Source organism: Enhydra lutris, unplaced genomic scaffold (genome assembly GCF_002288905.1).
Source record: "Enhydra lutris kenyoni isolate GAN:26980312 unplaced genomic scaffold, ASM228890v2 scaffoldscaffold18, whole genome shotgun sequence".
NCBI classification, from domain to species: Eukaryota; Metazoa; Chordata; class Mammalia; order Carnivora; family Mustelidae; genus Enhydra; species Enhydra lutris.
Genome location: NW_019154102.1, coordinates 19,738,998 through 19,764,129, shown reverse-complemented (window position 1 = coordinate 19,764,129; position 25,132 = coordinate 19,738,998). Strand labels below are relative to the sequence as shown.

General features: G+C 39.4%; 1 protein-coding gene across 1 annotated transcript; it reads right to left on the bottom strand.

The window, feature by feature from the left end:
* Positions 1-10,109: 10,109 nt before the first annotated feature.
* Positions 10,110-16,346, bottom strand: LOC111148170 (gastrokine 1). Its single transcript, XM_022504617.1, has 6 exons — positions 16,311-16,346; positions 13,778-13,831; positions 13,306-13,443; positions 11,986-12,096; positions 11,007-11,154; positions 10,110-10,337 (listed from the first exon to the last, which is right to left on the bottom strand). Exons 1-6 carry the CDS (start codon positions 16,320-16,322, stop codon positions 10,243-10,245), a joined length of 558 nt encoding a protein of 185 aa, XP_022360325.1. The 5' UTR covers positions 16,323-16,346; the 3' UTR covers positions 10,110-10,242.
* Between the last annotated feature and the right edge of the window lie 8,786 nt (positions 16,347-25,132).

The following is a 25,132-nucleotide window of genomic DNA, read 5'->3' as shown; positions in this document are numbered from 1 at the left end:
AAGAGAGTTCATTCCAGACATAAACTTTTTGCTTTTAGGGCTTATCTAATGAATTTCTTTCTTTTTCTAGGTTAAGGCAATCTAACAAATGAGATAAAATAAATCTTCTGGTGTATCTTTGACAAACTGATTGCTAGCATGCTGTTTAATGGTGAAAAATAAATGGAGCTGTAAGTTGAGTGTATCTGCTATTACTGTTCTAGCCAATAAAATTGGCGGGGAGGATAAAATATAGATAATGTAATAGAGAAAGAAACTGGACTGAATTTGTACATATTATCATTTCCATAAGCCTGGCTTCACTTCAGATATGAGCTGATTCCAGAGTCTCCAGGTCATTCTCACTTCTGACCAGCCGACTACAAATTCAGCAGTTCTCCCTACAGGTTCAGTAATTCACTAGCACAACTCAGAACTCAGCAAAGCACTGTTACTATTACAGTTCTATAATAGTAATGGGATACAAATCAGAACCAGCCCAAAGGAGATGCCTAGGGCAAGGTCTTGGGAGAGTTCCAAACATGAAGCTTTTTGTGTCCTTTTTGTTACCCCCCTGACCCTAATGTGGGGTATTGCCATCCAGAGGAGCTTACCTGAACTTTGGGGTCCGTGGTTTTTATTGGCAATTCATTAAATCATTGGTCATGTGACTCAGTCTCCAGCGTCCTCCCCTCCTCTGAGGTTAGGCTGTTACCCTGAGACTCACAGGCCCAACCCTCTGATCACACAGATGGTCTTTCTGGCATAACTGACTCCTATCCTGAGTCGTCTCATTAACCTAAATTATCAGGTGTGGTCCGAGAGGACACTGTGAACAACAAAGATGCTCCAATCATGTAGAAAGCACCTTCCAGGGACCTGGGACAGAGACCAGCCAAATTCTTTATTACATACCTTCCTGTCTAATATAAAATAGTAACCCCTCCCCCATTTTAAATTTCTGTTGATGGTTCTTCTTCCTCCATGTTATTCTCTTCCCTCCTTAATAGTTTTTCATCTTTACTCATATTGGATATTTATTTATATACTGTTTTTCTCCACCACTGGAATGTAAGACAGGCACTTTCTTTGCTTTTTCCCTAGGGCCTACTTTAGTGGCTAGAAAAGTCCATCATATAGGAGGGGCTCAATAAGTTAAAGATAGACAGACAGACAGATAGATAAATGGCATAGAGTTGAACTGGGATGTCCTGTTGACAATGCTCTTAGTTAAGGGAACCAAGCTGTGATTTTTGTCTGATTTGAATCTTGTGGATGAAAGCAATGCCAGGAAAGAGGATGGCTAAAGCCTAATTTGAACATCTGGGTAGGAGTGATTTAAATGGAAGGTTTGGCGTACTTTCGCTTTGATTTTGTTGTACTTCCTGGTATTGCTGATTGGCTATTTTTGATATTTAGGAATTGCAAAAATCAGCTAATAGATATATGTGTCTGTTGAGATGAAACTTCCTTGGAAAACTTGACTTCGGGTGAAAATTTATTAGTTAATGTTTTGGAAGGATCCACTGCTGGAAGTTTGGTTTAAGCTATACAGTTTTGTCAGAGGTGCAACTGGGAAGAGGACCAGAAAGATATTCAAATAATAGGCGAGGATATTTTTTTTTTAAAGATTTTATTTATTTGGCAGACAGAGATCACAAATAGGCAGAGAAGCAGGCAGAGAGAGAGGGGGAAGCAGGCTCCCCGCTGAGCAGAGAGCCCGATGCAGGACTGGATCCCAGGACCCTGAGATCCTGACCTGAGCCTAAGGCAGAGGCTTTAACCCATTGAGCCACCCAGGCGCCCCAATAGCCAAGGATATTATCTGCTCCTCTGTGGTGCCTCTCGGGGTTATGAAGTCACCAAAACTTCTGATGACCCTGCAGGCCAGCTCTGTATGCTCCCTGCATATCTTCTGACCCCCGTGGCGCGAAGCACACTGGGCAAGGCTCGGTTTGGTGTGACTTCCTCAGGCATCATTGAGGCCAAACAAAGTGCACATGGGAAAGCACACGGCAGGCTTCCATGCTCTGATTTAGAGCCTGGCAGGGAACAGACTTGGCTGCAGCGCACCTCAGGAACAGCGGCTTCGCTCTGCAGACCTCTCGGCATCCTGGTGCTGAGTGAGCTCGTTTTCACTTACTCTTCTGGGGACACGGGTCAAAGGCTGCGTGTTTGGAACCACAAGGCTCAGAGCTGAGCAAGAGATGAGAGGCCTCTGCTTTATGTCGGAATGAAAGGGCAGTGTCTTTCCATCCACACTGGTCTATCCTCTTATGGTCTTCAAAAATTATCTTACTTTTCGTGCTTTTAACTTTTAAAAATTGTCATTAAGTATTGAGTTAGTGCATGAGACTATTTAAAAATGTAGGCTGAGTATAAAGAATAATGACCTCGCCCATAGCCATGAACACTCCTCCCCTCAGTCTAGTTTGAGGCAGAGGGACGACCTCGCCGCAACCTTGGAAGCCTTCCATCTGCCCTCCATGAACCCTTCTTTCCCTCTCGGGGGTGCACAATTATACCGAACTCTGTGTTATCGTTCCCTCGCTTTTAGTCATAGTTTACCACATTTGAAGGTGTTTCCAGAATAAAATGCATGCGTTGTTTAGTTTTGTGTATTTTTCAACTTTACATAAATACAATACGTAGTCTTCTGCGATTCCTTTTGTTGGCCGAACATTGTTTTCCCTGGAGCCATCCATGTTGTTGTGTTTGGCTCTGATTAATTTTGTTTTCTCTTTGTGATGTTTGGTATTCTACCAAGTAAACGGATCACAATTTATTTATCTGCTCCTCTGCTGCCAAACATTCGGATGGTTTCTAGTTTTTTGCTGTTCCAAGCTCTGCTGCTTTGAACACTCTTGTGACATGTTTCTGGATGTCCATATGCAAGAATTTCTCTAGGATATATATCCAGCGGTAGTGTTGCGCCATAGGAAGTTCACATCTGCAGGTTATTAGACAATGCCCAGTTGTTTTCCAAGGCAGTCTTACCAATTCATGTTACTAATTCATGGCCACGTACTGTTACTCTGCATCCTCTCCAGCTCCCAATATTAGACTTTTACAGTTGCCAATAGGTTGGGAATAAAATGATCTGTCACTATGGTTTTAATATGCATTTTCCTTATTAGAATGAAGGTAATATCCCATCATATCTAGGTTCACCATTCGGGGTTCCTCTTCTTCAAGAAACATATTTGTGTCCATTTTTCTATTACTTATTCATTTTTTTCTTGTTGGTATGTAGGAGCTCTTTACATAATTTCTGTATTACTTTTTTATCCAGTTTTTGTGTTGCAAATATCTCTTCTAGTTTGCGGCTTGCCTTTTTGCTCTATTTTTGGTGACTGGATAAAAAGACATTCTTTTTTTTTTTACACTGAAATATGCCAAATTTTATTTTATTTTATTTTTTAAATTAACATATGATGTATTATTTGTTTCAGGGGTACAGGTCTGTGATTCATCAGTCTTACATAATACACAAGGCTCACCATTAGCACATACCCTCCCCAATGTCCATCACCCAGAAACCGATCCCTCCCACTCCCCTCCCCATCCAACAACCCTCAGTTTGTTTCCTGAGATTAAGAGTCTCTTATGGTTTGTCCCCCTCTCTGGTTTCATCTTGTTTCATTTTTCCCTCCCTTCCCCTACGGTTCTCTGTCTTGTTTTTCAAATTCCTCATATCAGGAAGATCATATGATAATTGTCTTTCTCTGATTGACTTATTTTGCTTAACATAATACCCTCTAGTTCCATCCATGTTGTTAAAAATGGCAAGCGTTCTGCTTTTTGATGGCTGCATAATATTCCATTATATGTATATACCACATCTTCTTGATCCATTCATCTGCTGATGGACATCTAGGCTCTTTCTATAGTTTGGCTATCATGGACATTGCTGCTATAAACACTGGAGTGTGCATACCCCTTTGGATCACTATGTTTGTATCTTTGGGGTAAATACCCAGTAGTGTAATTCTTTTAATGCAGAGAAATTTATCACTATTTTTACTTTATGGCTAGAGCTTTTCCTGCAAAGTTTAGGAAATCCTTCCTTCCATCTGTAGTCCTGAAGTTACTGTTCTTTTTTTTTTTCACTATAACTTTTGATGTAGTTTATTATGGAGCAATAAATAATACAAGGAGATTGAGAGATCAGATGCTTCTTTCTATACTCACAAAAGATGAAGGCAGAAAGTAAGTAACAGTTCTTATAAAAGACTTCTTTTTTTTTCTTGAAAGAGTGTCTTATTTATTAAAAAATTTTTTTTGGATTTTCTTTTTTTTTTATTGTGTTTAGTTACCCACTGTATAGTACATAATTAGTCCTTGATGCAGTGTTCAACGATTCATTGGTTAAGTATAACACCCTGTGCTCATCACAGCAGGTGCTCTCCTTAATACCCATCACCCTGTTACCACCCTCCCCCCACCCCATCCCTTCTGAAACCCCCAGATTGTTTCTTGGGGCCCATAGTCTCTCGTGTTTCATCTCCCTCTCTGATTTCTCCCCCTTTGGATTTCCCTCCCTTCCCCTATGGTCCTCTGTGCCATCCACCTCCCCTCCAAGGCTGTTTGCTATACAAACATCCCTACAAAAATAATTGAGAGCAAAGAGCAGTCCGTGTCTCTACTCATAATATGTATAGAAACATCAGGGACTCCTGATTTTGCACGCATATTCTAAATTTAGCCCATCATGTACCACACACACTCTTGGCCTGCTGAGAATTTGTTTTGAATCACATTGAATCTATAGATTGAGGGAGAGCTGACTTCCTTATAATAACAAGTCCTCTGATTCATGGTTGTGGTCTCTTGGCACTTACTTAGTCTACCTTAATGTCTCTCAAGAAAGTTTCCAGAAAAGTCTAGCATATCTTTTGTTTAACATATTAATTGGTAAGAGTGTATCCCGTCTTGCCTCAAATTCCTGCTGCGTCTCCCTATTTCATCTAGGATAATACCTGAATTTCTCACAATGGCCAAAAGGCTGCTCATGATCTGTCCCTCTCTTAACTCATCGCCCTCCTTCTGCTCTCTGTTTTGTTCATTCTCCTTTAGCCACACTGACTTCCATGCTGTGCTTTTAATGTGCTAGGCACACTTCTGGCTTAGGTTGTACACTCTTTCCTTTGCCTGTAATGCTTTTCACCCAGAACTATTAGTGTGGCTAACTACTTAATCTCCTTTTGTCTTTCAATATCACCTTTCTTTTCTTTTCTTTTTTTTAAATATTTTATTTATTTATTTGACAGAGATCACAAGTAGGCAGAGAGGCAGGCAGAGAGAGGAAGCGGGCTCCTTGCGGAGCAGAGAGCCCGATGTGGGGCTCGATCCCAGGACCCTGAGATCATGACCTGAGCTGAAGACAGAGGCTTTAACCGACTGAGCCACCCAGGCGCCCCTCAATATCACCTTTCAATGATGTCTAGCCTACATACCTATTCAAAATTGCAAACTGTCTATTTCCTCCTGGCACTCTTGATTCCCTTAACTTGCTCTGCATTTTCCCCTCGGTATTTATGATTTTTCCATCCAACTATATTATACTCCGTAATACTATTCTACCAAATGTCCTACTCTTTCTTTATATATTTGTTCTTTTGTGTGTTAATTGTATTTATCCTTGATACCTGTGTCCTCTAACTAAAATATTAGCTACCTGAGGCAAGGATCTTTGCATTTGTATTGGATTTCAAGTGTGTGCAATAGTGCTATGCCTGTAGAAGTTATTTAAGAAATATTGTTAAATAAATTGATTTTTCCAAGTAATGTTGTATATTTTGCTGCTGTTACAAATGCTATTTCAAAATCAAATTTCTATATGTTTGCTGCTGATATATAGAAAGACAGTTTATACTTGAAAGCCATTTTTTAAAAGCAGGAATTTCTTTCTTTCTTTTGAGAGAGCGAGCAGGGGAGAAGGTAGAGGGAAAGGGAGAGAGAGAATCTTAAGTTGGGCATGGAAATGGATGTGGGGCTCCATCCCATGACCCTGAGATCATGACCTGAGCTGAAATCAAGAGTTGGACACTTAACTGACTGGTTTAAAGTTCCTACAGGGAATCTTTCTAAATGCTTTGACTCCTATGAATTATCTGCAGATTTTTTTGTATTTTTACACAGAAAACTATGTCATGTGGGAATAATGGTAGCTTTTTCTTCCTTCCTCCCTTTCAAATCTTTATATTTCAAAAAAAAATTTTTTTTTTTTTACTTTACTATCTTTCAGTGTAGTGTTTCTAGGAGTTTTGATGACAGGCATTTGTCTTATTTTTGTCTTAAGAGGCATGTTTCCATTGTTTTTCATGATACTTACACTAGTTCTTTTTAGATAATCTTAATAAAGTTTCTTTTGATTCCAGATCTTCTGAGAACTACTTGTTTATTATGAATGAATATTTAACTTTACTATGGAATTTTGCTACTGTTGAGATACATCATAAGACTGTTGTCTTTTAATCTTTCAATTTGGCACAGTACATGATTAAATTCCTAATATCAAACCAATTTGCATTACTAGGAAAATCCAACATGGTCATGTTACAGTCAATCTTTTCTACACTTTGCTCAATGGATTTGCTATAATTTTGTTAAGACATTTTTGCATTGATATTCATAACAGAGATTGTCCTGTACTTTTCTTTTCTTTTCTTATACGATCCCTGTCGAGTTTTGGAATCAAGTTAATAGTATTCTCATAAAATGAGTTGGAGAGGACTCCCCGCTGCCACTGCCCCCGCCAACATCCACCTATACATTTGAATAGTTTTATAACATTAGAATCTGTATTTTCAAGTTTTGTTAAATCTCCGTATAGAAACTACCTTGGCCTGGAATTTTCTTGTGTAAAGTTTTTAAACTTCTGAACTATCTCCATTACTGGTTATAGAATGATTCAGTCTCTGTATTTCTTATCGAGTGAGCTTTGGTAGGTTCTTTCTTTAGAAATTCAGTTCACTTACACTTTCAAATTTATTGGTAAAGAGTTGTTCACAACATCATTTTATTAACATTTCAGTATCTGGGGCTTCCATGGCTTAGTATCTTCTTGTTTGTTTGCTTCTAGCATTGCTTGTGTTTTATCTTAAAAAAATAATTAAAAATTTGTAGTGGACTCATGATGTTACATTAGGTGTCTCACATAGTGATTTGACAAGTTCGTACATTACTCTTTGTTATTAAGCTTTGTTCACAGGTGCAGCTACTTAATCTATTCTGTTATAGTGTTACTACAATATCACTGACTGTCTTCCTTACACTGTGCCTTTTATTCCTGTGACTTCTTCATTCCATAACCAGAAGCCAGTACCTCTCAATCCCCTGCTCCCATGTTGCCCAATCCCCAACCTCCTCCCCTCTGGCATCCATCAGTTTGTTCTCATAGTTATAGATCCAATCCTGCTTTTTGTTTGTTTATTCATTTGTTTTTTTGTTTTATTTTGTAGATTCATTCTACTTGTTTCTTTTTGGATTTCTGGTCATTTCTACTTAAAGTTTGTCAATTTTATGCCTTCCCAAAGAACTACGTTTTGACTTGTTGAGTCTTACTCAACAAATATTTATTTTTTAAAGAGTTTATTTATTTATTTGACAGTGAGAGAGAGATCACAAGTAGACAGAGAGGCAGGCAGAGAGAGAGGGGGAAGCAAACTCCCTGCTGAGCAGAGAGCCCAATGCCGGGCTCAATCCCAGGACCCTGAGATCATGACCTGAGCCATAGGCAGAGGCTTAACCCACTGAGCCACCCAGGTGTGACAACAAATATTTTTTGTATATTGTTTTCCCTATCTTATTAACTTCTGATATAGTCAATATTATTTCTCCCCCCATTTATTTTTGATATTTTATGCTTTTCCCTCATTTTTAAAGTTGAATTTTTGACTCAATTTTCAACCTTCTTTTATGAAATGAACATTCAGACTATAAATCTTCCTCTATCCATTGCTATAGCTGCCATTCATGATGTTTTGAAATGTAGTGCTTTCATTATTGCCCAGTTTTAAATGCATCCCACTTTCATCATGAATTCTTCTTTGACTCATGTGTTACTTAGAAATATACTGCCTAATTTCAAAACAAATGTAGCTACATTGTTTTATTTAGAAGGGAATATTTGTTCTCTTACTTAACTTGAAGGCAGAAAAATGTGTTCTTTTTTTTTTTACACAGATTTTTCATTTATTTAAATGTTTACATTTTTAATCTATACTTTTTTAAATTTAATTTTATTTTTAATAAACATATAATATATTTTTATCCCCAGGGGTACAGGTCTGTGAATCGCCAGGTTTACACACTTCACAGCACTCACCATAGCACATACCCTCCCCAATGTCCATAACCTCACCCCCCTCCCAACCCCCCTCCCCCCAGCAACCCGAAAAATGTGTTCTTTATGATGCCAATCATTTGAAATTTTTTGAGACCTGATTTGTGCATTAACATGTGACCAATATTTGTAAATGTCCCATACATTCCCAAGAGTAATATGCATTCTGAAATGTTCTACATATGTTCATTAAAACAAGCTAGTTAGTTGTGTTAAATGTTTTTATATTCTTAGCTGCTTCATCTATAAGTTATTGAAAGATGTGTCAAAATCTTTAACTAGGACAGTGAGATTGTTAAATTCTATATAATTTTTACAATTTTTCCTTTATATATATAAAGGAAAATGTCCTAGTGTATACAAAAGGAAATGTCCATGAAGAGTTTACTTATTTATGAGATGGAGAGAGAGAGAGAGAGAATGAGTCCGGGGAAGGGACAGAGGAAGGGAGAGAAGCAGACTCCCCACTGAGCAGGGAGCCCAATACGGTCCTCGATCCCAGGGACCAGGGATCATGACCTGAGCTGAAGGTAGATGTTTAACTGACTGCACAATATATTTTGATAGGTGTATATAACCTAGAGTTTTTATATCTTCCTAGTGAGTTTAATTTCTTATCCTGAAACAGTGACTAGACAATTCTTCTAAGAAACATGGGATTCATCAGTTCCCAAAAGTCAGTTATATGACGTTGTATCCAGCTTGTGAATCACAGGTTTCTTTCTTTCACACTGCCAGTGACAGGGCAATATGTAAGGCCTTGATCTTTGATGGGTTTCCACATTTCATGGCTTCAGGGTATTTTGGAAATTTTACTGCTCTGGTAGTACCTGTCATGTGAATAGCAATTAAATTGCCTCAGCATAAAGAAAATTATTATAATTGCTTCCCAAGAAGGCCCGGTAAATATTGCATTTTTCCGAATGGTGGAATCAATGTCTTTTGTTCTTATGGTTCTTTAGGGTATCCCATCTGAAGACATTAGCATGGATTAGATATCCTCTTATGGCATCAGGACTAAAAAAATATGTATGGGGAGCATTAACAAAAATGAACTGAGTTTCATATTGTCACACACAACATTTGGGGTCTCTATTTTTTCTGAGCTCTTTCTTCTTCAGCAAAGAACCCATTGCTGCACCTTCACAAGGTGACTCCACTCCCCTGGTCAACTGTGAGTCCTTGAACCAAACAGGGTCAGGGAAAATTGGAATTGGGCCATTACCTCTTGAGGGGGAAAGGCATATAAACATGGGAGTTGAGGCTAATATTTTGGTTCAACCCTCTTCCACCATGACAGAGCCATCTGCAAGATGGAGAGAAGAGAGAAGCAGAATTTAAAGAGGAACAGAGAAGAACTAAGAAGTGGCTTCCGGGAGAGAGAAGGGAGACTTGGGTCTTGATCTCAATATACTTCTTGGTTCCAGTCTCTTTTATTTTCTTGCCCTAAGATTATTTTAGACACTCCAATAACCTTGCAGTAACCCCCCACCCCTCCTGGTGAAAGCTGGTTTGAGCGGATTTCTGCCCTTGCTGATCTGAAAGATTACTGTGCACATCAGCTGTGGATCTGTCTTCAGATCAGTGGGATTGTCTTGGATCCATGCCCAGAACTGTGGTTAGTAGTATCCAAGGCATCTGAAGGGCTTCTTTATAAGGGACAGGCCCTGAATATAAGCTAACCGTTGGGTCCCATGCACCCCAACAGCTTCCCACCATCATGTTGCACTTTTGAGCCTGTGTGTTCCAAACAGGAATCATAAGGAATTTAGTGCTAAGTAGGTTTATTGAAACTTGAAGAGGCCAAACATAATCAGCAGAAAACATTTCAGAATGACATGATAAAAATCATCAGAACCCGCATTTTTTGCATCAACTCTTCGGATGACTAAACTCCAAGTGACTTTTTTTTTTCTTTAACCCTCAATTACTTTTCCACAGTAGGAAAAGTTGAGAAGCCACAATGCATTAACATCATAACAATGACTTCCGTAAAAGAACAGGCTGGCCCCTATTAAAAAGAAAAGAAGAAACTGTTATCAGTATCTTTTCAAGGACTCTTTTGTGTGTGTGTGTGTGTGTGTGTGTGTGTATGTGTGTGTGTGTGTGACAGTTTCCAAGCTAGCTATGTACTAATTTCAAGATCAACCTACCTCTATCACCTGTCTAGCTATTTATCTAGATTTAATCAATCAATTCAGAGATCTGGAAAGTTGCTGTTATATTAGGTAGGTGGATACTTTGTTTTTCTGCAAGTCATTCTTTGAAGGTGCAGAAATTAAGTGATTGAGCTGTAAAGAGTCAGTACATTCTATTGGCATTTTCTTTTTCCTTAGCAATTCAGGCCTTCCTTTAAATACACCTTGCAGTAACTCCAGATCCACTCTTGAAAGGCAGTATTTACTTCCCAGTGGCGAAGAGCACAGAATCCAAAGCCAGAATCCTTGGGACTGACCCAGACAAGAGACCTGTGACCTCTCCCTGTGCCTCAGTTTCCTCATCCAGAAAGTGAGAATAATAATAACTTATCAGGTAAGACTGCCGGCAGGAGCTCCTAATTTAACACACGGAAAGCACGAAGCAAGTGCTGAGTGGTCGGTGTCTTCTATGGACATGCCCAAGAGTAGTCTGACAATCCCAGCAGCAATACCTTGGAGTGTACTCCTGAAAAGCTACTCACCTTTGATCTCCTCAGCCATGTATGTTGGAATCCCCCTGCACATGCTAGCAATGGGTTTTCCTAACTTGCTCAGGTCATTGACTTCTTCAGGGTTGATGGAGTACCTCAGGCCCTTGGGAGGAGGTCCTCCTTGTCCTTCACCCTGAAGCTGAGTGTGGAAAGGAAGAGAGAGAATGAGCGCCCAGCCCAGCGGTTTGTTGAATGAGGGTTGGGTACCAGGCCTGCAGGCGGTATTGCCGGCTACAGTTTTTTTTTCATAATCAGCACCCACCCTGTATATCTCAGAATTTCTATGTTCCAAAAGATTTCGCTGATGTGCGACCTCAGCTTCTCATAAAAGCAGAAGTCTGAGGTTAAATTTATTCTGAAGCTTGGACCTCATTGGGTCACTTTATATTTCTTGGATGGAGCTGTATGATAATCAGTTTCTGAGAATGCTGTTTATTTTCTCTACCTGGACAATGAAAGGTGACTGTTTTTCAGTTATAGAAACATGAACTCAGGCAAACATTTTAAAGAGCAATGGGTCTTCTCTCCCTACTTCACTAAGGTTGGCAGATAAAATATAGGACACTCACTTATGTTTGAATTTTAGATAAATAATTTTGTCCTAAATATTGCATAGGACATACTTAGGTTAAAAAACTATCCATCGTTTATCTGAAACTCCAATGTAACTGGGTATCCACTATTTTCATTTCTAAATATAATAATCCCAACCCAACTCTTGTGGAAAAAATGTACTTGGGGAAGTGTAGACAGCTGCCATTGGCTTGAGCAGAACTTTGCTCCTCTAACAGAAAAGGCAGGTGTGAGCCACAGCATTGAGGGCTGGCCGCTCCTTCTTCTTAGGCAATTACCAGTTCCTCTTCCCTTTTTGTGCTGCACATGACAATGTACTGTGGTCAAGAGGAAATGACTGTGACCTCGTTATTTACTGACCTCCCTTGAGCCAAATTAAAAAGTCTTTTATTTATACCTTCTTTTCCTTCACCAATTTATCAAGAGTTTGAAGAGAGGGCATGGCGTCCTTGTTCATTCTATGCACAATGCATTTCTTCTTGCCAAAGAGTCTGACAGCAGCAAGGTCCTAGTAAAGAAGATGATAGAGAGTAAGAAGGAGGTTCCCCAAGGAGCTTTTCTTACCAAAAATCAGTTTGACCAGCAGAGGGAAATGGAACTCCAAGATTATGATGAACTCAGATCAGAGCACCGGATCTGGCCCAGTTTTCCAATCGTTTTTGTTGTTAACATTTGTAAGCCTGGAATACAAACTTCTTGAGGGCAGAGACCCAGAGTCTAACTCGTTGCTTTATCTTCAGGTTCTAGCATGGAGTCCCCCTGCACATGTCTGCTTTGCTGAAATAAACTTGAAATTGCTATCACATTTTAATCTCACATGATCTTCATACCATTTCAAGGAGACAGGTCAGACAGTGATTGGTTTTCTAGTTGATCACACGATAAAACTAAGATGATAAAGAGTTGCCTTTTTTCAAAGTACAAAGTTTGTTAAATAAAAAGCTAGTAATTGCAGAATTGGGTCTTCTAACCAGAGCCAAGTGTTATTTTGGTTTGGTTTTGGTTTTTTGCTTCTCTTACTGATTAATATTGTCATTTACATTTCCTTTTTTTTTTTGAATTACAGGTGAAATATCCATTTCTGTCTTTTTAGAAGCAAATTGAATATGGACTGAGATAAGCAGTAGTGATATCGTGCCCGTCTCTCCTCATTACAGAGGGTATCTTCAGGGAAGGCAGAAGGATGTTCATATTTGTCTAACAGCCCCGCAATCCTTGGACATAGTAGATCCTAATTACTTTTGCTTGGTCTGAATTTTGACTTTTTGTGGGAAACATTAATAGGGTTTACATCTAGGGAGTGAAGCTGGGTGACCAAAATAAGCCCTTTGACCTACAACTCTATGCTTATGTGCCAACAAATGTTACTTATGATTTAAGTATCATAAGTAACCATGTTACTTATGATAAAGAAATTACTTTATGTAGGGGTGCCTGGGTGGCTCAGTCAGTTAGGTGTCTGCCTTCTGCTCAGGTCATGATCCCAGAGCTCTGGGTTCTAGCCCCGCTTCGGGCTCCCTGCTCTGCAGGGGGCCTGCCTCTCCTTCTCCCACTCCCTCTGCTTGTGTTCCCTCTCTTGTTATCTCTCTGTCAAATAAATAAAATCTTTAAAAAAATAGAAATTATTTTTAATTCTTTTATGGTTAGCGGACATTTTTGTTGTTGTTAAAAAAGAAACATATTTGTAAAGAATGTAAATTGTATGTTGGCTACCTACAGTATTATAGTCCCAGAGGGCATTCCAGGAGTCCCATCCGTTGTTATTGTCCACATTGGCCACATTATGCTCATTGTTGACACTCACTGACTGCTGCCCACTTATACCACTGTTGCTGTTACCACCAATGTTGATGTCCTAAAATTTATAAGAAATTGACAGTGATTTAATACCATGTTTCTTTGCAAATGCACTTTAGTAATACACTTCAAAAAGTTTAATACTGGAGCACCTGGGTGGCTTAGTTGGTTAACTCTCTGCCTTCCATTCAAGTCATGGTCTTGGGGTCCTGGGATTGAACCCCAAGTGTTCCCTGCTCAGTGGGGAGTTTGCTTCTCCCCCTCCCTTTGCCCCTCCCCACTCTGCTAATGCTGACTCTCTCATGGTCTCTCTGTCTCTCACGTTGCGCACTCTCTCACATAAGGAAATAAAATCTTTAAAAAATTTATAAAAAAATAAGTTTAATACTTACAGTGGAAGCAAGGGCTGGGGTCAGAAAGACTCCAAGAAGTCCAGCGAAGACAATCTAAAAATCATAAGTAATATTGGTCTACTATCACATGGCAAAAAAAATGCCCTCTTTTTTTCTTTACCCAAGCTTACAAAAAATACTAATTTTACCACACTGTTGAGTGGTCTGTCTTTTCTTCTTTGACCTTTGTATTCTTTTCAGCCATAGAAAGTTTTAAAGAATGTAAGATTGTAGGTTAATTACTTGTAGCAATCATGTTATTGTGTGTATAGTTTTAAAAGTATTAATGTAGCTCTTATGAAAATATATGTAATAATATTATTATAATATGTGATATATAATATATAGTATTATATTATTATAAATTATATGTACATTATATATAAAGTATATATAATATATAATTTATATATTCATTCATATATTTATAATATATAAATATTTATGTATGTCATATATAATTTATATATTATATATTTATATATTATAATTATATAATACATATTTATATTATATATAATATATGCATATAATTATATATTATATATTATAAATTATATTACATATAATTTATATAATAAATCTATAATAAATATATATTTATTATATATTTATATTTATATATAATTTATATATATAATTTATTTATATTATATTTATATAATATTTATATATAATTTGTATATATAATTTATATAATAATTATATAATAAATATATAATAAAATAATAAAATAATATTTTTAAAAGAAGATTAAATTAATTAATAATTTAAGATTTAAAATTAAATTTAATTCTAATAAAATTTAAAATTAAATTTAATTAAGAAATTAAAATTTCTTATAAAAGTTTTTCTTATGAAAAAAGTATGCATTTTGAAATATTTCATTTTTTATGAAAAAACAGCATATTGAAAAACACATTTGACAATGAATAACATACACGATATGAAAATGGATATAGGTTCTGAGAACTATGTCAGAAAATGATTTACTTTTCTTATTTGATCTGGAATACTTTCCTTCCTTCACAGACCTCCTAGTAAAAAAAAGTACTCTTCTTATATTAAAAAAAAAAAAAAAAAATTAAGCAACGGATCAGTAAGCAGCCTGGCTGCTACTGAGGGACTGAGGGTGGAAAGTTCTGGCTGTCGAGTGTGGTTGGCAGAAAGGAAGTCAGGCACTGTCCTAGGGTACCTGGATTAGTCATTTGTCACTGGGTACATGACATTAGTTATCAGAACACAGAGATTTTATACAGGTGCCTGATTCCGAGTACCTATTAGCATTTCCTTGGCCTGGGACAAACTGGTCTGAGATCTGTCCTAGTGATTCAAGCTAATTGTTTTATTTGCTTAATTTTTCTCCTGATAGCTTAAGAAGGAGGTAAAAATGAGTCTCTTAAACAGTGAGAGATGGGGAAAATTTAAGAGATCTACTAGTACAACACAGTCCTTTCACATATGAGGAAGTAAGCTTCAGTTGTTAAGTAACATGGTCACGCTTGTCTTGGCTTGTCACCGCAGAACAAGGAGAGAAACCACATTTGACCTGGGCTCAGAGCTCCTTTTTTTTTTTTTTTTTAAACTGTGCTGTTATTAGAGCTTACTTCTAGATAATCATTTTACATTTACAACTCCACTCTGAAGCAGCGGCTGCTGTAATATAATGTTTAGTATGTTAAAGCATGAAGACATCCATTGGATTTCTAGCCTCTCTGTGTCTTGCTATAAGTGACACACAGTGCCACCAGTTACTTTGGTGGAATTCTGTGGTCTACCTGCCACACTCTCAGCCTTTTATCTGGAGCCACGGGGAAAATGCTGCACTAGCTTCATGCTTCAGGTGTTTTCATGGATAACTGACTATGGTCAGGGTTCAGGAAAGCCATTCTTACTTAGAGATCCATTTCACAGCAGAGAACGTGACAGTAAGTCTCTCACCCATCTCATTCAAGAATCTGCTTGTCATTTTTCCTGAACATGCTCGGGAATTTTGGTCAAAAGAGGAATTCAGTGGGGCGCTTGGGTGGCTCTGTGGGGTAAGCCTCTGCCTTTGGCTCAGGTCATGATCTCAGGGTCCTAGGATGGAGCCCTGCATCAGGCTCTCTGCTCAGTGGGGAGCCTGCTTCCCCACCCCACCCCCCTGCCTGCTGCTCTGCCTACTTGCTATCTCTCTCTCTGTCAAATAAATAAATAAAATCTTTAAAAAAAGGGCGGGGATTCAAGAATGTGGAGAAAGATCAGGCATTTTCTAGGGCTTAGGGACTGCCTGCTTTGGGACCAGCCCTGAATCAGGAGGACTGGAAGGTAATTTCATTAAGATAGCATGAAATACAACATTCAGACAACTGTCTACTCCCAGTACAACTATCATTCTCCACAGAGATGCTTATAATTGCCATGATTCAATGACAAGAAAGGAGATTTTCTTAAAACAACGGCGAATTGTCCTAAGAAGCAGACTCCTCTTAGCTGAGAAAGTTAACAGTCCTTAATCATAAGATAATACATTCAAAAGGAAAAATCTACTCACTGTGAGTTTCATCTTGTCTTCACCAAAACAATGGAATAGAGAAGAAGGCAGGCATGAACTCAGACAAGAACACTTCTCATATTTGTACTTACCTAGATTTACTCAAACTAGGTGTGACTAGGTTGGGCCAAAGATTTATCTTTCTCCATTTTCCATATCTGTGCCATGGTTCGGCATACCAGGAAGCCTTTGGGAATATCAATCTGCTTGCCAAGGCACTTTGACATGGAGCCCAGCTGACTTATCACTGTTGAACTTGAAGATATCCCAACAAACTCAATATGACTTATGATAACTGCTGGTCCAACGGCAGCTGTAGGTGTGGGTATTTTACGTATTTGGTGTCACTCGGAGTCAGAAGAAGAATATCCCTAAAATCAAACAAGAACATAGATGAGAAACTGTGGACACCCTTGGCCTTGCAGATAGCAGGTCCAGTAAGGATGTGGGAATAGTTTCCTCCTTGTACTGTTCTTTGAACACATCTTGATGGTTTAGCGTAGGCAAAATGTGTCTATTAGTGACTCCCAGCACACCTGCTTCCTTTTCTGCACTCCTGAGCTCTCTCAGTGGCACCATGTACCACACACAGTACACAGAGAGTGCCATGCATGCCACCAGAAATCCTGGGGGCTGTCTTCAGCAATGTCTTCTCACCACCACGTCTAGGCATTTACTTAACCTTGTCATTCTGTCTCAGAAGGGCCCCAGGACTCTGGTCTTGTCCACAGCTTCTTTCACCAGAACTTTTATAATAGTAGTGTGATGGATCACTCCAGTCACCGGTCTCTCATATTCCAGCACGTTTTTCCCAAGGTGATCTTTCTAAAGTACATCTATAAATAAACACAACTCTTCTACGAGAAGAAACGTTCACTGACAGCCTGCAGGATGAACTTTAAACTCATTGGAATGGCACAGAAGGTCTTTTAGAATTAGGTTTCCAAAACCTCCCCCACTGCGTCTCTCCTATAATCCCGCTACACCAGATTTCCCGCAATTGCTGGAATATTCGCTCTACCCCTTTGTGCATGCTGTTGTCCCACCTTGGAGGGGTACCCTCTTGCTTTTCTTTAATTCATAAACTGCTATTCATTTGTCAAGGCTCCACTTAAATACCACTCCTTCCAACATACCTTCCCTACCTCTCAGGGGAGACTCCCCCCCCCCCCCGCCCCCGGAGCTATAAAAGCAACCTCTCCTTTCATTCACCTCTGGATAACTTAATTTTCAGAAATTATGTCAAAATAATTTAAAAAAAAATGTTTTCAGCAGAAGCACAGGGTAGAAACTGTCTCTTGGCCTGACAAGTGAATGCTTAAAACAGTCCTGGAGATGAATTAAAGTTTTAATTTTTTTTCTACGTTCTCCTCCACACTGAACCTACTAAAGCAAATTGCCGAAGAGGAAAACTGTATTTCATTTATCACTGATTTATAAACACCCTCTTTAGAAGCCTTTCTGAGACCGTGATTGTCCTTGTACATGTGGACTGGAACTTAGGAAGGGGCTACACAGTTATAAAGCTTGATTCACTAGCAATGCCTCTTTGAAAATGCAAGTGGGTTAGTGTAGCTGTGATAAGATTTTGTTCATGTTTTTAATGTGTCCACTAATTTCTTGCAAACCTAGCTTTTAGCTGCAAAAGATCAATAAACCTGGGGTGGGGGGAAGACATAGGTGAAGAGGCCTTCATCTGCTTTAGGAACTGTCACATCCCTGCAAAGTCAAAGAGGGGACAGCATGGTGCCTTTAGGTCCAGTCTTGGGTAGTCACTTTGGTATATGAGTACGGTCTAACACACTTTTTGCATGTAATACCTTACCAAAGGTTCAAGGTTGACATTTTTTCCAGTGGGCCTGTGAAATGCTGGTGTGGAGGATCCTCCAGGAAATGGATGCATTGTGAGACAGATAGATAGCCGATAGCCGATAGATAGATAGATAGATAGATAGGGTTCAGATTCCAATAATGCCCTTCTTAGAGACTGACAATTTACACTCACGTATCAAGTGTGCTAAGACATCTGTAGGGGAGAAATCAATGTCGTGTTGTTTCATGCAGATTCCCCTAAATTTAATTGACCATAGAACCTGGTTGTTTTCCTTTTCTACTGATTTATTTTTCCTAACACTCCTTAACGTCCCTGAGGGGTACCCTCCTTAGGGAAACAACAATTGTGCTACATCTGAGGATACAACCTGGACATGAAGAGCCACTTGGGGAGCTACTGGTTGGAATAAGGAGCCAGGAGACCTAGATTCTGTTCTGCTACCTTCTTTCTATGAGTCTCGTACCCTCTAGGCTTTAGATTTCCTGTGGGTAAAAGAGAAGAAATTCCTCCTTCATACAACATTATTTCAATGGCTCCAAAAATCAAAAGAACTTCTTCCTCTGTACTCTGTGAGGTAGTTATGGAAGTGCCAGAGGTGGTGGGGGGCCAGGGGGTCACAATTCTTGTCTCATCTAAGGCCAAAAGTCCTAAGGAAGTGTGAGTGAGTCTCTTGTTCCCTCCCATAAATGTTTTGTGTGTTTCTTTTCATTCCATAGGAGAAAGGAGAACATGTCAACCTTTTTGCCACCTCCACAGAACTAGAATATACTCGCATACACCTGATGCCCAATACGCCCATTTTAAAAATAAGCATTGTGGGGCACCAGAGTGGCTCAGTGGGTTGAGCATCTGACTCTTGGTTTTGGGTTGGGTCGTGATCTCAGGGTCCTGAGACTGAGCCCCAGGTCGGTCTCCATGCTCAGTGGGGAGTCTGCTGAGATTCTCTTTCTCTCTCCCTCTCCCTCTGCTCCTCTCCATGCTCCCACAAGCACTGTCTCTCTCTCTCTCTCTCAAAATAAATAAATAAATCCTGAAAAAAATTGGAATTGCATAAAGGAGATGCTCAAGCTAGAATAAAAAAATGCATTATGTTTACTCATTCCGATTTTTGGAGCCAGCTGGAGAGGTGCAGCTTTGCCTTGGTCATGGTTACATAGCAAGGGAGTCCCAGGAGATGGGGTGGCCCAGTGCCCTGGGATTAGTGTGGGGCAAACCAGCACATGAGTAAACAGGGCCTGCCCTGATCGCCGAGCTGGACGCTAAGCCACGCCTAGAGGCAAGCCTTTATCGTTGTTTTATCTCATGGCTCACACGCCCAAAGCCTCACTTTACCCCACACCCTGTCGTGTCAAGATGGGTGGGGGCTCCCTTGTGTGAAACAAACAGGGAATGCGGTTTTCCCTGTGATAGCTTCCTCCCATAAATCTGGGGGGCCTTTCGGAGCTTCACCGCAGACAAACTTTTATTTTCCTTATTTTTCTCTGAGTAGAGGAGAATGTTTACTTACTAGGCCTTTCTCATCATTAAATATCCTCTTTCAAGATTCCCTCTCCTGTGTGGACGACGGGTGGACCTCGACGTCATTAACATCCAGGAAGCCCTTGGTAATCTTGTTTTTCCCTTCAACCCTTCCCCGATTTCTCCCAATATTTAGGGTTCAGCTGGCCTTCAGCCTGTTGGACATCCACCATAATCTAGTGGCTTGAGTGTGGAAGCTCCTTCATGCAGAGATTCCTTCCCAGTTTCTTTGCCTCTACTGTTGTTTTCTGAGCATCCTTCACACCCATTGGACATTACTTGTGACACAGCCCCAAGTCAGACGGTTGGTTGGTTGTGACGTCTGAATACATTGGGTCACCCCAGGGGTGGGAGGGGCGGCAGGTTGGAAAACTCCTGCCTGCTCCCGTGGTCTCAGGGTACCGGGCTGCAGCTTGGACCCTAGTTTCTGTCCCGTGACCCCAGCGGTGGGGGCTGCGGCCACACGTCAAACCTTCCACATGCACTTGTGGCCAGGAATGCCACATCCAAAAAAAAACCAGCACAAGGGCCACGTAAAATAACACATGCATGATCATTGCTAGAAAGCTTCCAATTCCAGAAAAGCCATGCTTATTACATAGTTGTTTTTGCATAGGAAAGAAATTCTTTTCAAATTACAGCAAAGCGGGGGAAGCTCTTTCCTGGGGCATCATTGAGCCCTTCCTTTTTGTTGTTTCCAGAGGCCCTTGCTTTCCAAAGTCTATATAACTCTGCCTTTCTGTTGCTGCTTGCATGTCAGTCCAGTTGCATCTGCCAAACATTCTGGGTCCCCTTAGAGGCCACCAGTGATACTTTTTATCTCCAATATGTCATTAACCTTGAGCATGAGAGAGTTGTGAACAGGGTTTGGAAAAATCTTGCTCAAAGAAGGTCTCCTGAGCGATGACATCATTTGCATAAAATATATGAAAGTAGAGATAAAGAGAATTTTGGTAAACAACTTCATTTTTTGTCATCATGAAAGACAATCGGACCTGGTTAAGTACTTCCATCCTAAAAAGGAGCTGGAGAAAATATGACCATATGAGGAATGGAAATCACCAAGTGAAGGAATATGTTGCTTTCCTAATTATCTTGTAGATGACTTGGAAATAAGAACAATTATTCTGTGTTCGGCGTTCACACTGAAGCAATTCAGAGAAAGTAGTGTAAAAACACTCCCGCGGAAGGTGTGTTCCTTCCTCTGCAGCCCTGAGGTGTGGGGAGGGCCAGACTCAATGGGGGAAACTGCATATCCCATCCCATCCCACCCCATCCTGGGAAGACCAGCAAGCGGCAGCTGCGGGGGCGCACCTGGGGTCCAGGTCTTGGAAGGAACCAGTGCACCCCTTCAGGGAACTGCCTCCTGGGGGGGCTTTGCAGGCAGGAGCTAAAGGCCAAAGTCAAGGACTGGCCCCAAGGTGGCTGAACCATGATGTGGGATTCTGCGAATCCTTGAGTTTTCTGCAGGGTGACTTATCGGAACTGGTTTCCTTTCTACATCTCAGGTAGAAAATATACACATATGCATCATCTTTCCACTCCTGGAGGAACGCACCTTCAGATGAAGACACTGGGTGTTCAGAGGTGCCTTGGGGAATTCCGAACTTTCATGTTTATTCAATTACCTCCTCTTCTCCTACCCACACCCCAGCCTCCAATTCCTGGAAGCGCTTAATAAAACATATCCAGTGGGGCTGATTCTGGAGTGGCCGTTTTCTTTTGAGGTCCCACTGGGTTTAAATAAAAAACCAACTCCCCACATCTAAGCCAGGAAAGTTTTCTCATTTGCTGCTCAGCAGAAGGTCACCAGGCCTACATTCCTTTCTTCGTTTCCTCACTGAAAAATAATCAACGACCACCAGTGTGCCATGCTTCAGCTAACACAATGCCCCAGCTCAGCACAAATGCCACAGGAGAGTCAAGGTTGCCAAGCAACTAGTGCTCCTACCCCAAGATCCTATAATGTATGGGAGAGACAGGGCTGGCTTCATGGACACGGGACCAGGGTAGTTACATGGAGCTCATACTAAGAGCCCCACACTTGAGTTTAATACTTTGCAGTTGCCATCTTGAAATTTTTAATGATTTTATTTTGGGGTTTCTGTTCTGTAAGCAAATCCTCCAATGGAGGATGCCCTGGGGGCCTGGAGCCTTGGTCCATGGGTGGTCTTACTTCCTGCCTCTCCCACCTCTGATTCCTACCTTCTACCATTAGGTAGATGTCTTTTTTCTCAAATTTCAACATCTGCCTGTTGGTTTGCTATTTCTTTTTGGTTCATATGGGAAAATCTCCCCAATACTAAAAAAATGAGTCAAAACCAAACATAAAAACCTTCCCTCAGCTCTACCTTCTGCATATAAAAGCTTATTATCTCCTTTCCCTTTATACCTCTTTAAAGAATCATGTAGATTTTCTGATTCCATTTCCTCACCTCCCAGTCATAACTGGATCCCCTGGGATCTGGCTCAGGTCCGAGGGGTAACTGGTCATGCTGGGACTCAGAGAGAGCAGGGCAAGTCTTGGATGTTGGATGTGCTGGTATCTTTTCAGTACTCATGTACTGAACAGGTGATTTGACCTCTTTGTACTTTTTGACCCTGAGAGTCTCTTCTTTTTTGAACTTCTCTTCTCCTTTAACATCTACAACACCTCTTTCTCCCATTTGCCCTTCAAGGGCTCCTTCCACCACCCAAACGATGGCTTGCCTCTCTTCTTCCATCTGTCCCTTTAATGTTGGTGCTGGATTCTACCTTGACCCTCCTCTTCCATCATCCCTCTTATTTTCCCTGAAAGTTCCTCCATTCTGAACACATGAGCCACCTCTTCATGATGGAAGAACAGATCAAACCCCACCAAGCTTCAGATGTTAGTTTATAAATGTGGGTATTAGATTACTTCAAACCAAAACATTTTCATTAGTCCCCCAACATGCTGTGTTTCTATAACTTATATGTAGTCTTATGGCATTTTTAACTACCAGGCAATCAAGACAGGCCTCCCAGCTGTCCTCAGCTCTGCTTTCTCACCCACCCATCCCCGCCTCACATAATCAGTCACCATGGCCTGTAAATGCTACCTTTTCAGTGTTTCTTTTTAAAAATAACTTAAACCACTCCCCCATCATAAAAGTAACTCATAGGAAATTGTAGAGAATATGGAAAATTTTCAAAGAAAATAATTGACATATCAATTTACTATGCAGAAATAATCAGTGATAACCTCTTACCATATTTCCTTTTCACTTCTTTTGAGCCTCTTTTGATCTGTGTGTTACCTAGAAGTGTATCATTTTGTCTTCAAATATTTGGGGATTTTCTAGTTACCTTTCTGTATTGATTTCTACTTTAATTCCCTTGGGGAGACTACTACTACTTTGTATGATTCTATTCTTTTATGTTGTTAAGGTGTGTTTTATGGCTCAGAATCTGGTCTTTCTCAGTGAATGTTTCCTTTGAGCTTAAGAAGAAGCTGTATACGGATATTGCAGAATGAAATATTCTATGTGTCAGTTAGATGTGACTTCAGTTCTCTGATGGGTCCAAGTAGTTAGTTGATTTCTGGTCTGTTCAGCTTATTTCTTGCAAGGATAGGAGTAAGCACTTCCTATGTTGGAACTAAAATCAGAAGTACCATATTTTTAAAAAATCTGTTTTTTTAGTATATGTATACCTATGTTGAGTATGTGGTATTTTTTATAGAATTAAAACCATACCTTACACACAATCTTATAATTTTTCATTTAACATTGTATAATGGACATTTTAATATCCTTAAATACTCTTCACAAACAGAACTTCTAACAGCTGTGGTGTTATTGTTAAACATATATGATACTTGTAATTCTCTACATAAATAATACTGCACTGAACATCTTAGTATATGAAATATGGTACATATATCTGTTTATGCATTTTGATATATTTATAAAAGTTAAATTACTTGGTCAAAAGAATAAGCATTGTTATGGTTCTTTATATACAAATAAATTATCCTCCTGGAAGTGTTTTTAAAAACTCAGTTTGTACTTCCACCAAAAGAACAAGACAATTTTTTCAACTTAGGTTCATTAAGAGAAATAAATGGTATCTTATTAAATTATTGACTTTCAATTTCTTAAGAATTAATGAATTCAATGTGTTTTATTTATAATAAATGGTGGCTATAATTTTAGATAACATTTATTGTGAACCTACTATATCAGCTACTATTTTGAGTCTTTATATATATGACCTCATTTCATCTGCCCAGCAATCTTGTGAGGAGTCCTTATATTGCTTTTTATTTATGAATGATGATATTGAGGCACTAGAAGTCAATAACTTGCCAACGATCATACCATGAGTAACTGTGTGAAAAAATTAAATTCAAGCGGGATGTATCAGAAGTCTCAACTCTCAACCATCTCCTATTATTTTACTTCCTCAAAGCAGGTCATTGCCTGTTAAAATAAATTACATGTGTTCATTTTTCCCACTGTGGATTTATAAAACATTTTATGAGTTGAGGATATTACCATCTTTTTCTTATATATGTTGAATATTTCACTCAGTTTTCAATTGGTTTTTAAATTTTGCTTGTATTTTTATACTTAATGAATATTACTTTCTTAATCAGGTTGAAATAGAATTTATAAACAGTAAAGCTTATCCTTATGACTCTATAGTCCTGAATTCTAACAGATGCATGCAGTCATAAACCAATACAGAACATTATCAATATGACTTCACTCATATGTGGAGTTTAAGAAACAAATAGCAAAATCAATACAGAACGCTATCACCACTTCCCCAAAACTTCCTTGTTCCCCATTATATGTGATCTTACCCTTCATCCTCAGACACTCCCAATCATTCACCTGTTTCCTGTTCTTTTAGTTTTATCTTTCTAAAATGTCATATGGGGTGCCTGGGTGGCTCAGTAGGTTAAGTCTCTGCCTTCAGCTTAGATCATGATCCCTGGGTCCTGGGATGGAGCCTTGCGTTGGGAATCTCTGTTGAGCAGGGAGTCTGCTTCTCTCTTTAGCTCTGTGCTTTCTCTCTCTCTCTCTCAAGTAAATAAAATCTTTTTAAAAAGCCATATAAATGGAATTATACAGTAGGTAGTTTTTGGTTCTTGCTATTTTCACTTAGTATAATGCATTTGAGATTCATCTGTGCTGTGTATCAGTGAGTTGGTCCTTTCTTATTGGTAGGCAATATTTCATTAGATGAACATACCACAATTTATCTACCCAATCACCCACTGAAAGCATTTGGGTTGTTTCCTAAATTGGGTGATTACAAAAAAAGCTATTACAAATATTCACCTACAGGTTTTAATGTGCACATATAGTTTCACTTCCCTTGAGTAAACACCTATAAGTGGGATTTCTGGGTCTTGTGATAATTTCACTAACTTAATAAGAAATTACCAAATGGTTTTCCAAAGTGGTTGTAGTATCTTGCATTCCTAGTTGCTCTAAATTCT